At 37.5% G+C, this 12,555-nt stretch overlaps 2 protein-coding genes across 2 annotated transcripts; both read left to right on the plus strand.

The window, feature by feature from the left end:
* The first annotated feature begins 2,978 nt into the window (after positions 1 to 2,978).
* LOC112163963 (rust resistance kinase Lr10) lies at positions 2,979 to 5,170 on the plus strand. The gene is given in 6 exon segments (XM_024300220.2): positions 2,979 to 2,985; positions 3,221 to 3,561; positions 3,703 to 3,880; positions 3,977 to 4,012; positions 4,117 to 5,055; positions 5,058 to 5,170. Coding segments are annotated over 6 exon segments (1,614 nt in total).
* A 1,624-nt stretch (positions 5,171 to 6,794) lies between these two features.
* Positions 6,795 to 7,836, plus strand: LOC121051704. The gene is made up of 2 exons (XM_040514705.1): positions 6,795 to 7,143; positions 7,275 to 7,836. Exons 1-2 carry the CDS (start codon positions 7,096 to 7,098, stop codon positions 7,554 to 7,556), a joined length of 330 nt encoding a protein of 109 aa, XP_040370639.1. The 5' UTR covers positions 6,795 to 7,095; the 3' UTR covers positions 7,557 to 7,836.
* The last annotated feature ends 4,719 nt before the right edge of the window (positions 7,837 to 12,555 follow it).

Below are 12,555 nucleotides of genomic sequence, written 5' to 3' on the forward strand. Positions count from 1 at the left end.
TATGGGAATATTATTACTAGGAACACTTGTTGTAAAGTCTGAAAATCCTATTGGTTCTTCTTCTAACTCACTAACTTCTTTTAATGCTTTGATGTAATTATTATTATTTCTAGAATCATTCATTAAACTAATAATCTATCTATTTTACTATGCAATTTTTCTACTTGCTCTGTTAACTCTTTTTGTACTAATTTAATTTTCTGTACTTCTATTTTCAGCTGTTCTACAATTTCTAAGGACTGCAATTCTACTTGCTTCGGCTTACTGTCAATGATGTCTACAAGCTCTTTTATTTCTTTTCTACTAGGAAACCTTTGTATATTTCTATTATTATCTTCTAGTTGTGATTGTATAAAACTTAAATTTTGTCTAATTATTTGTAGGGAATTTTTTTGAAAATAATCTAATACTTGCTGTAATTTCTGATTATACTGACTATGTTCTAATTTTATACTTTCTGCTTGGCTAATTATAAGGTCTATGACACTATTAATTAGTGGATGTTCTTCACTATGCAAAATATGCTTATTATTCTTCTGTGGAAAATAACAAACTAAAGTATTCTGATCTAGAGTGATCTTACGTTTTTGATGCTCTGTAATCTCTAAATTAAGATAATCTATCATAAAACAACAACAGATTTAAATATATGTAACAAACAGTTTAGATTTCAAGATAACTGAATCGTCTATTGGCCTCCAATAGTCGTCTATTGCCCCCCAATACAGGGTCGGATTATACTGACTCTTAATTACAGATTCAAATTTTTCTTGTTTTCTTACTAGGTGTGTTTATGACTTCTGTCCTCAAGGTACTTTACTGATATAACTATACTATTATAATGCTAAACTAGGCTCTGATACCAAATTTAAGGGGGTCTGTCCTAACTACACATATGCCAAAACATCTATTAAAGATTGAGTCTTGAACATGGACAAGAGCTTAAAACTGCATACAAAGCCAACCTATTGGGCCAAACAAGAGCAGAAACAGAGGTTCTTAGACTCAGAGGTTCCCTGACTAATTTTATTAGTTATCTTGGCATGCATGTTAATTAAAACAGGAATCCTTAAAGATAATATGATCGTCCGTTTAGCAATATAATAGCATAATTATCTCAGTGTTTCCCTATTTTGGACTAGAAGTCTACTAAGAAAACCGGAAAATAAAAAGTAAGATGAACCTACTTGAACGTGCTAGTACAAACTGTACAGTCTTCTATGGAGTTGCAATAGAAAACACTGGTTGAATGCTAGTTTGCTTCACACGAACATGAATAAAGTGTCACCACAGCTACTACTAATCATGAACAGCTACTGCTCCATATTACAGCTACAGATTATTGTTGTGGGTTATGTATGGATGAATGTGGTGTTAATAAGTAGAAAGTATATGAACAGATGATATTATGAACAAAGGGCTTTATTGATACTGAAAGTGTTTACAAAGGAAAGCAATGGGTACTGAGATTTTTTCTTCTCCAACGTACTCCATCTGCTATCTATTCTTCCTTCTTATACCAGCTCTAGCTGGCTTTGTACAAGATTACGGTGGTGATTGCAAAAACAGGTGGAAGAAGCATGCATAACTATACAAAACAGCATGCAGAAATAAACAAAAGCCCATGCAAAAAGGGACAATAGCTCTTACGCAAAGAGCTTGCTGACAAAACTACAAATAAAAGCTATAAAACTATATTTTATTCTTTCTAGGCTTGCAGGCTGACCCACGGGTTTTCAAACATGAAGGAGACAAACTCCATGTGATGGTAAGGACAAGTGATGGTGCAGATCCTGCTATGCTCCTCCTGTACCCCTTTTCGGTATTTTGAAAATACTTTGGGTGACTGGGAATTACCCCCCTAGAAAATGTGTAAGTGGGAATTTCCCCTTAATAAAATTGTCCCACCAACCCATTCCAAAAAAAAATTGTCCCACCAACGAGTTTTTCGTGAATGGACTTTCTTGCAAAATTTCAGGTATGGCAATTGTTTACCTTTCTCAAAAAATGGAAGGAGGCACTCAGGTTTGGTCGTGTTTAAGTTCAACGCACAGTCGTCATCTAGTTGTCCCCAGCACTTTTCTGGACAACCATAATGAAGCCAGGAGAGTTCAAAGCCATATGCTAGTTGTTTATATATGCCTTGACACGACTTGCTGTACCTGTCAGTGGGAGTGGGGGGGGGGGGTGGACACAAGAGCCATGAGTGTTATTCTGCAGGACAACCCCAAATCAGCCGGACTCAAATCTTCTGGGTAGCGATAATCATTCAAGCGCCGCCCAAGCATGAAATAATAATACACTGTGGACGGGGAAGAAAAAGAAGAAGAGTGGATGCTGGTATTCTTGATGCATGGAGCTGTTTCAACAAAGAGATCCGAATGATTCATTTGATTTGTGCAGCTCAGGAAAAATAGAGGCACTGTTAGGGATTTCCAATCATACATATATGACGGATCTGGCGACTTATGATATCTGTAGGATAAGCTGAAAGTTTGAAAAGAAGAACTAAAGTTGAAGTCGGTTAAAGGGTAAACTGGGTTGGAGAAGTAGTTGTCCTTGGTCTTGTGAACACCAGCATCCACGAGTCGGATCGTGTAGATATTGTAATTGATTGCTTGTACGTAATATTTTCCTGAAAACAAGTATAATATGGCCCAATGAGATTGACTGGTACCGTCTGCCTCACAAGATAAGTCATAGCTCTTGTTGCCGCAGCGTCCAGGATCTCCTTGTAAACGAAATGGAGAGCTTATCTTAATGTTGCCACAAGAAGGAGTACATTCTGAAGTAGCCCCGGAAGTTTGCGAACGAGTTGAAAGCGGAAGAAAAAGAAGAGAAACTGTGTGAACAACAAATAGGAAACTTGTTGTTCTAAACATGATCATAAAGGAGGGGAAGGAGAACAAGAACGAGAATGTTATTAATTAAGAGCCTATTGGTATTTAAAAAGAAGAAAAGGATATGGCTAGTACGTGATGACTGGTATGCAATTTTCGTTGGGGATGTGTTAGTCAAGTCAATACTGAGCCACTTGATATATGTATGCATGCATCATTTCTGCCTTCTGCAAAGGTGAGTAGGGCCCATATCTTCCAAAAAAGTCCCAACTGTCCTATTGAGTTTCAGATAAAGAAGGAAGCTAGCTAGTAATCAGTTTCATCTTTGGAAATGCTTCTAACTATGAGTTTCTTGTTCTGGTTGCTCCTGATATTTGTAGATGCAGATGTTGTGCATGGTGGAGTAGGTCTTGAAGATTGCACAGAAGCAAGATGTAGCAGCTATGGCCCAGCTATCCGGTTCCCATTTCGACTTAAAGGTAGGCAACCGGTCCATTGTGGTTACCAGGGCTTTGATCTTTCATGCACCAATGGCAATCAGACACTGCTTGAGATGCCATCATCATCTAAGCTCTTTGTTACAGAGATTGATTACACATCACAGACAATTGACGAAGAACCTGCACTTGATTGCTTGGATAGAGACATTTTCAACCACAGTTCTTCTTCTGCCTTCAAATATGTAGGCAACATAAGCCTTTTCAGTTGCCCACCATCAACTGTGAGAGATCAATATATTAAAGACAATTTTCGTTGTCTGGCAAGATTGAGCCCTTGCCATGGTAATCCAGGCAACCATATTTATGCTTTTTGGCCAAGTCATTGTTCTATTGATAGCATACTCCTAGTGTCTTGTACCAAGGTGCATGACTACAAAGATGCTCTTGCATACGCAGAAGGTTTCTCATACATGATTCTCCACTGGTCCATGCCATCTTGTCAACATTGTGAAGAGAAGGGCAAGCTATGTCTGCTGAAGAATGAATTCACAAATCCGACAGATCCTCAAACTCAATGCTTGGATGTACCCAAAGCCAAAGGTATCATTTATGCTTCACACATCAATGATAGATAGATAATTATGGTTCATTTCTTAAACATCCCCAGTCCTTATTCACCCTAAACAAATTTTACAGGTCACAAACTTGGAGCTCCAACTATAAAGATATTAGGTGAGAATCTAGAAGTCCTTTTTCCTCTTTTTTCTCTCTCAATTGGTGTATTGTGTTTTTAGCTTGAATGTTTTTGTTCTTACACAGAAGGTGATATTTTGCAGGTTATTGCACAGTTTCTATTATTCTTATAATGACGGGAACAATAATCTGCTATGTCTATAGCTCTGTCAAAAGAGAAGAAGAAAATCAGCTGAGAATTAAAAGATTTTTGGATGACTACAAAGCTCTTAAGCCAAGCAGATATTCTTATGCAGATATTAAGAGGATAACAAAGCAGTTCAAGGAAAAGCGAGGTCAAGGGGCCTATGGAACTGTGTTTAAAGGTAGAGTTTCCTCTGAATTACTTGTTACTGTGAAAATCCTCAACAATTCAAATGAGAATGGGGAAGATTTTATTAATGAAATGGGCACAATGGGTCAAATCCACCATGTCAATGTGGTACGCTTGGTTGGTTACTGTGCTGATGGCTTTATACGAGCTCTTGTTTACGAATTCTTACCAAATGGTCCACTCCATAATTTCTTATCATCAGCAGATAATGAGAATTCGTTCCTTGGCTGGGATAAGTTGCAAGATATTGCTTTAGGTATAGCCAAAGGAATTGAATATCTTCACCAAGCTGGTTGTGAACAACAAATCCTCCACTTTGACATCAAACCCCATAATGTGTTGCTAGACTATGATTTCACTCCAAAAGTTTCCGATTTTGGTTTAGCCAAGTTGTGCTCCAAGGATCAAAGCGCCGTATCCATGACTGCAGCGAGGGGAACCATGGGCTATATTGCACTAGAATTCTTCTCAAGGAACTTTGGTAACGTGTCATATAAGGCAGATGTTTATAGTTTTGGAACATTGCTTCTTGAAATGGTTGGAGGCAGAAAGAATTTTAAAGTCATGGAAGACTCAACCAGCCAAGTCTACTTCCTAGAATGGATCTATAATCTCTTAGAACAAGGGAACGACCTGCGCATCCATATTGGGGACCAAGGAAATGTTGAAATTGCTAGGAAACTTGCAATTGTGGGTCTATGGTGCATCCAATGCACCCAATAGATCGTCCTTCCATGAAAACTGTAGTTCATATGTTGGAAGGGGAAGGTGACAATTTGACCATGCCTCCTAATCCTTTTTCCTCTACTTCATGTTCGAGTTGAACGAGAATTCATGTGCCAGCGAGAGCAACCGGTCACGCTAGGTGTTAACGGTATAAGATTGTTATAGACTTATAGTGAAGTGATGTATCATCTATAAGCACATACTAAGAAACTACTTCTAATTGTTCAATAAATTTCATGCATGGATATGTAGTATTTAATATATTTTGTGAGTTGCGGTCGAACATATAGTACCAGAAATCCTCTTAGTTATACCAGAATATATCTCTCGGAGTTCGGTCAATTTGAGAGTATCGAAGTGCTTTTACTTGGTATCACTTTTGTTGGTAGTACTTTTTTTTGTTTTGTTTTTTTTTGAAAAACAGTTGGTGATACTTTTTTCAAAGTCTTACCAAAAAATCTCTGTGGTGCTTCTCTTGGAAGTGCTTCTAATTGATTTGGTAATTCCAAAAAGCAATCTGGTTTGTTCAAGCAAAATTTTACAAGTGTTTAATTTGAATCATTATCTTTTGGACTTCCAAAGTCACTCTCATATGTTATGTTGAAATTATTCTAAAAAAAAAAAAAAAAAAAAGAAGAAGTTATGTTGAAATGACTTACAGGTTCGTAAAGCTTCTGAGGGCATCATTGCGTTTCATTGGCCTAAAAGAAACTTTTAAAAAAACATGGATGATTCATAATATTCTTGGAATAATGAGCTGCTGCTCCCGTCTAAATATCACTGTTTAAAAAATGAAAATGCAATGAACACACAATAGGAAAATCTTTGGATCTTCTTCACATTCGTTTTGCGCGTTGCCACGTTCGATCGATCAACTTGGAAAGTTGGATGCAAGTGAATAGGGAAGTCGTCTGTAGAAAAACCCAAGCAAGTAACCGGGTCCGTTACGTAGCTTTTTTTTACCTTCTCGATCAAACCCACCCTACCCACCCCACAACATATATAAACAGAACCTGCATCACACATTCACACTTTCTGATTAAATAAGATATGATTGGGCTTGACTAAAAATAAAGATGTATCTTTTATTATATTTTTGTCTAGCTATCATTATTTACCAGAAAATGTGATGCAGGTTCCTATCCAATAAATTATATTAATTTATTAGTTTTCTATTGTCACCAAATAAAACAAAAGATACGTCTTTATTTTTAGTCAAGCACTCAAGTTTCTATCCATTAGCCAGAAAATGTGATGCAGGTTCCTATCCAATAAACTATATTAATTTATTAGGTTTTCTATTGTCGCCTAAGAGCAAATGCACCAGCATACCAATTGGCTGACCAATTGGAGAGAAAGAAGGAAAAGTGGAATGTAGCGGCAATAAATTGCCGGACTGATTTGCAGTTTTTTGGGGGCCCCACCTTGGATGACCAAGGATTAGCAAATGGATTGCCCGACCGTTGGTGGTGGGCTCCATACCCACATGGGCCTGCTGCCAAAAGCTGTTTTTTTTTTAACTGTTCTTTGTGCAACGGTCATTTAATTGTTGCTGTTGGATCATGTGATCCAATGGCTGCAATTAATTGACAACGGTAAGATTTTTTCCACCCTAAAAAATAATCTGAATGGGGTAAAAAATAATCAGAAATTTTTTTTCAAAAATTCTATAAATACCTAGTTCCTCACCTTAATTTCTCACACCAAAATTTTCAACAATTTTACCTCTCCATCTTCTTCTTCCATCAATCTTCTCTTCATTTCTTTCAATTATCATCCAACAATGGGAGATTCGGGTACCAATTGGTCTACTGATGAGCAAATTCAATTGTGTGATTCATGGGCACATAAGATTGTGTGTCTAATCACCGGAAAACATATAACCTCCTCCAAGTTATGGGAATAGGTTCATGCTGATTATGTGCAAAATTGGCAAGGTCCGCCTACAAGCCGAACTCCTCAAGCTCTCCAATCTTAGTTTCAAACGTTGAAAAAAATTCTCAAAGATTGGCACAATGCACAAATGACCTCCCGTAATCGTATAGATAGCGGCACCAATAAGATGGACGAGGTATTGATTTTTTCCCCAATACTATTAATTGTTATATTTTTATTATTATTTATGTTTTTAAGTTAAATTTGTCTCTTACAAATATTTTATTTCTATTGGTTGATTTTTATTGCTTCATTGTCATTGTTTAGATGAATCAAACTCAAGGGATCTTCATGAAAAAATATCCCAAGAAATTTGATAAATTTGAATGTTGGGAGAAAGTTAAGTACCACCCGTATTTTGTTGATCCACCATCTAATCCTCAACCACCGGCATCATATTCGACAAATACTGCTTCTGAAAATGAGTCTCCAATTGAGTTGGATGATGATATCGTTTCGGAGACACCATCAAGCTCCATGCCAAGACCAATGGGACAAAAGAGAGCCAAAGAAGCAGAAGAAAGGAAAGAAGGCGCAAGATGCAACTGAAAGTATGGCTCTTGCTATTCAAGCCATGGCCAAATCAACTTAAGCTTCTGTTGAGCTAGTGAAGAAAAGAAACGAAGAAATGGCTGTTCAGACAAACAAGGTATTTGAATTTGAAGAGACGAAAGAAGATGCAAGAATTATGGCCATGAATACTAATTCCATGACACCACAATCAAAGGCTTGGTGGAAAAAGAAGAAGGGTGATATCGTAGCAAAAACAATGTCCGATGGTGGTAGTAGCGGTTGCTACATACCTCAATTCGACTAAATTTAAATGTTGTTTAGGAAATCAAGTTTTATTTTTTAATGTAATTTAAATTTCACATATGTAATTTTAATTTTATGGTCAGTTACTTGGTCAGTGACATGGTCAGTTACTTGACCAGTTACAGTTACTTGGTCACTGACATGGTCAGTTACGTGACCAGTTACAGTTACTTGGTAAGTGACATGGTCAGTTATATAGTCAATTACGTGACCAGTTACAGTTACTTGCATAATTGATATTGGGACATAACCAGTTACAGTTACAGTTACTTGCATACGTGACCTGTTACATGACCAGTTACAGTTACCTCTAGGTGTCTCCGATAATTGATATTGCGCCACCATTGCAGCCGCTTGAGAGTTTGTAGCTTGAATCCGCTCGAGCTCTTCCATATTTTCACTCTCCCTTTCTAACAACCATTTGTTCAATTCTTCCATTGGAAAAAGGAGAAATGAGATGGATGATAGATTTCAAAAGAAATGTAGGTGTAGAATGAGAGGAATGTGTGAGTAGAGAATAGAGTCTGAAGCTTATTTATTACCAATATTGAAAGATAAAAAGTTAGGATAAATACACATGTCACGTTTATATAGGTTGAAAATCTTATCACATATCCTAGATATATTTTCAGAAGAAAACGATATTTGACGTTGACACGTGTCCAATGAAGATTGGGCAATTATCTGATCAGAAATCATATATATTTTTTATAAGATAAAGGTATCTAAAGTCAACACATGGCAAATGAAGATTGGTCGATAATCTTATCAATTGTCATAGATATTTTTTTTTATCATAACAATAACTTTTTTTTTCAGAGAACGATATTTATACAGCAAATACAATCTTATTTGTTTTTAAAACTTATGCATTAATTTTTTATTAAATTAACATTGTATGATTAATCTAATTGTTAATTGTTTAGTTAATTAAATTATAAGTTTAATGAATTATTCAAATTTGAAGTGTGAATAGTGGATTGGCAGGCAAATTGCCTTTCATTGGTGCATTGTATAAGGCTATAAGCTGAAGGCAATTGCCAATTTGAGATGAATAGTGGATTGGTAGTACCAATTTGGTTAGCAAATCAGCAATTGCCCTTGGTTCGTGGGTGCATTTGCTCTAAGGAAGTTCTCGATCCGACATTGAAAAATTAATAAATAAAAGGAAAAAGGAAAGAAAATTGATGCCACTTCCTATCCGGCCAATAAATTGATTGGCAACACCTATAGAGGGGACTAGAGCTACACGTCAAAGTCGCACTCGACTGCAGCACAACTTGACCAAAAATATATAATGATTCCAACTTTGTAGTCTTCGCTAGCTGGTCTATTTTTGTCTGCATGTACACACACTGCCAACCCAACAAGCTGTCTTTACATTTTTGGTTGGTGATATAATCGAGTTCCTTCACTACTTCCTTGAGATGTAGGTATTTATCTTCCAATTAAGTTACATAAATACATAAACAAATAACTGAAGAAAGGATAAAATCTGCACCATAATTGAGTATTTAGGCTTTTGTAAACTATTGTCTATTGATTAGGAGTTAAATTCTTTTTTCAAATGTTTATCAGACTCGATTGAATAAGTGTCCAGATTTTGATGAGTGGTGTTTGTTAAGTTTGGTTGTTGCATGGTCCTCAAATATTTGGGATGAGTCTATAAAGCTTATGTATGTGCCGTTTTGATTCTTTTTTTTGGTGTCTGAGGTTTTGAACTACGTTGTATACAATCACTAGCCAATTTCTTAAATTTCTGTGAGCTTATTTTTTTTTTTTTGAGACATTTATGTTTTCGGTCACTTTTATAGTTGCCATTTTTTTTTTGAATGAAAATGTCAACTCCATTAATAATAAGAAAGATTACAAAAGATTGATGTAGAAACTACATCAAAAATGAAAAAAACGACAATAAAAAATTGAAAATAAAACCTAGCATAGCTATAGCTGGATGCAATAATGCATATGCAGACGCACCGGATGTAATCCGGGCTATGTAAAGAATTACTAATGGTATGACCGACCATAAAAGACCAATCTTCCATCAAAGTAATCGGTGATATGACCAACCAAGCATATTCCTCGTATCCCGTACGCTGAAAAAAGAACAATCTTCCACCTATGTTATCGATAGTATGACCGACCATAAAAGGGCAACCTTCTAACCGTATAACTGGTGATATGACCATCCATGCATCTTCCACGTAAAAAATACACCAAATAGAGGATAATCTTCCACCTGAAAAACAGACCACAACTCAATGAACCATATCCAAGCAGTAAAGGCCCAACCCAAACCTAGAGACCTAGCCCAGATCAAGGCAGGACCTGGATCCCAAGGAAGAGCCTAGATCCAGACCTGACCCCCTGGGTCACAAATCCAGACCCGACCCCAGTCTCCAAGCCCATCTTGCCAATCCACGGCCCAATCCAGAATCCAGGCCCAGCAATGAACCTGGATCCGAACCCAAACCTCCCTCCAGACGCACCACAGTGTCCTCAGTCCAAGCTTTGCCGCCCAACGCAGCCGTGCTCGCCTCCATCCAACCAAGATCTGCGGTCGGATCCCGCACCTGCATAACTTAGATCGGACCGGAAACCCACTTAATTTGCAGCCACGCTGCGTCGCCACATCCATTGTGCCACTCCTTTGCACCACCAGATTCGAAAGGCACTTCCACCCCCCAAAGCTCCTATGGCCGCAAAATATGAAACCCTGCCACAAAGAAGAAGATTTGGTCCCTCCCTCGTGACGCAAGCTTCCCGTGGCCTCCATATTCATGGAGGAAGATTTAGAGATGGACCGCGGAGGAGGCGGCCATTTTTAAATAAACTCAACTTTTTAAGAGCGAAAAAGGACGTACAATATATTTAGAGTTAAAATTAGTAAATTACACATAATAACTCATCATTTTCGGTGTCACATAAAGATAGATCCCTAAGCAAAAGAAGTGACAGACTCTAAAATTGAACCCATCCTTTTACTACACAAAAATAAATCATCCAGGTAGAAGAAGTGATAGACTCTAGAATGGTTGCAAGACCTAATCGACAAATTACTCTAGTGAGGTTCATGCTAACAAAACTCAATCAGGGTCGCTTTATGCTTTGGTTGAACGATCAATATCTATCGTCAACCGCAGCTAGGGAAGAAACATAGCTCCAAAAAAGACGTCAAAAATCAAATCATCAGACAAACACCAAACTAGAAAGCTATCGTGTCATATCTCTAGATTTGATTCGAGCCACAACCAAGCCATAGCCATGAAGGATGGAGGCACATAGGACCATGTGGGTCCCATGTCCAACCAAATTTTTCATAAAGAAAAAATAAATAATCATGTTATAAGAATTTTTTTTTTCTATAATGAAACACAAATTACAGAAAATAGAAGCCCTAGCACACCCAGAACCTAAGGAATCAAATAAAAAGGCTTAATGGTTCATGAATAGTTTTGTCTGATCCAGCGTCAGCATAAAGATGAACCACACGAGGCCAAGGTTTAAGCAATGACATTTGAACACAGGCTCCAGCAAAAATGAATTTCTTCAAGTTCAAAGTAGCCTCATCAATACGAACATAGCTACCAATGTGGTTGGCAATACGAGTGATACCATTCTCATTGCAATAGTGGAATGGAAGAAAAGGAAAGCGTACCGTGACTATAAAGATGGTCTATAATAGTATAAGCTGGATGGAAGCTAGGTTCCCAATGCCTTAAAGCAAAAATCTGGCTTTGAACATACCAAGGACGTCGATAATATAACACATGCAAAAGATGAGATTCAAGAAAGAACCAAACCTGAAACTAACAGAACCTACCAAGTTTAACCTCAAAACTTTCAGTGAGATGTGCCCAGCTAGACTTGAATCTTTACACAATACTTTGGAGTGAGACAGGTTCCCCAAAAATCTTTCCAACGAGAACCAAGTTCGAGCGTTCAATCTTGCTAACATTGAGCAATGGGTCATCCAAACAAATCTCTAGCGAAATTGAAGTAAATGGAATGTGAGTGTCATGGTGAAGCAAAGGATCGTCTTCATCGAGGAAGGAAGGGAGTTGAGAACCACACCTTGGATTAGGCACGTACAGTTGACATGTTGGGTGCAACAATCTCCAGGTTAGGTGCAATTAAGTAAGTGCGTTACGGATTCTACTAGTGTTCTTGCATGCATTACCTCTTCTTCCTTCTCTCCATCATGGCCTCTTCGTATTGTACGGTTAAATTGCTTATCACGCATCCGATATTCGATGTCCTTTTATTGCTCTCATGTTCTTCGTGAAGGGAATACTGTTGCAGACAGGATGGTGAACTTGGGTTTGGCTTCTTCTTCGTTGGTATGGTATGAGGTTCTACCACCTGCTCTCTCTCTCTTTTTCTTCGAATGGATGGCTCGGGTTTTCCCTATCAGCGTGATACCTAAAAGTTTGTGGACTTATAGTTCCATTGAAGCAAGGATTTAGTTTTAGAGTAGCAGATGGAATTCAGTTTTTCCATCTTTTATTTTTCTGCATTGTATTTGGAGGTACATTTTTGTCCAATGTTTTTGTAATTTTAGCTTTTTCATTAATAAAATTTTAAGAGGACAGGCGGTGGGTTCCCAGAGTGTGGTAGACTCTTCTCCTTTGGGATTGAGGGTGAGACTTATTCCTTACATCGTCTACTTCCGAGGAAATAATATAACCTAATTTCTTATCGGTTTTTTTTTTTTAAAAAAGTAAGTGCG

This window comes from Rosa chinensis, chromosome 1, assembly GCF_002994745.2.
Source record: "Rosa chinensis cultivar Old Blush chromosome 1, RchiOBHm-V2, whole genome shotgun sequence".
NCBI classification, from domain to species: Eukaryota; Viridiplantae; Streptophyta; class Magnoliopsida; order Rosales; family Rosaceae; genus Rosa; species Rosa chinensis.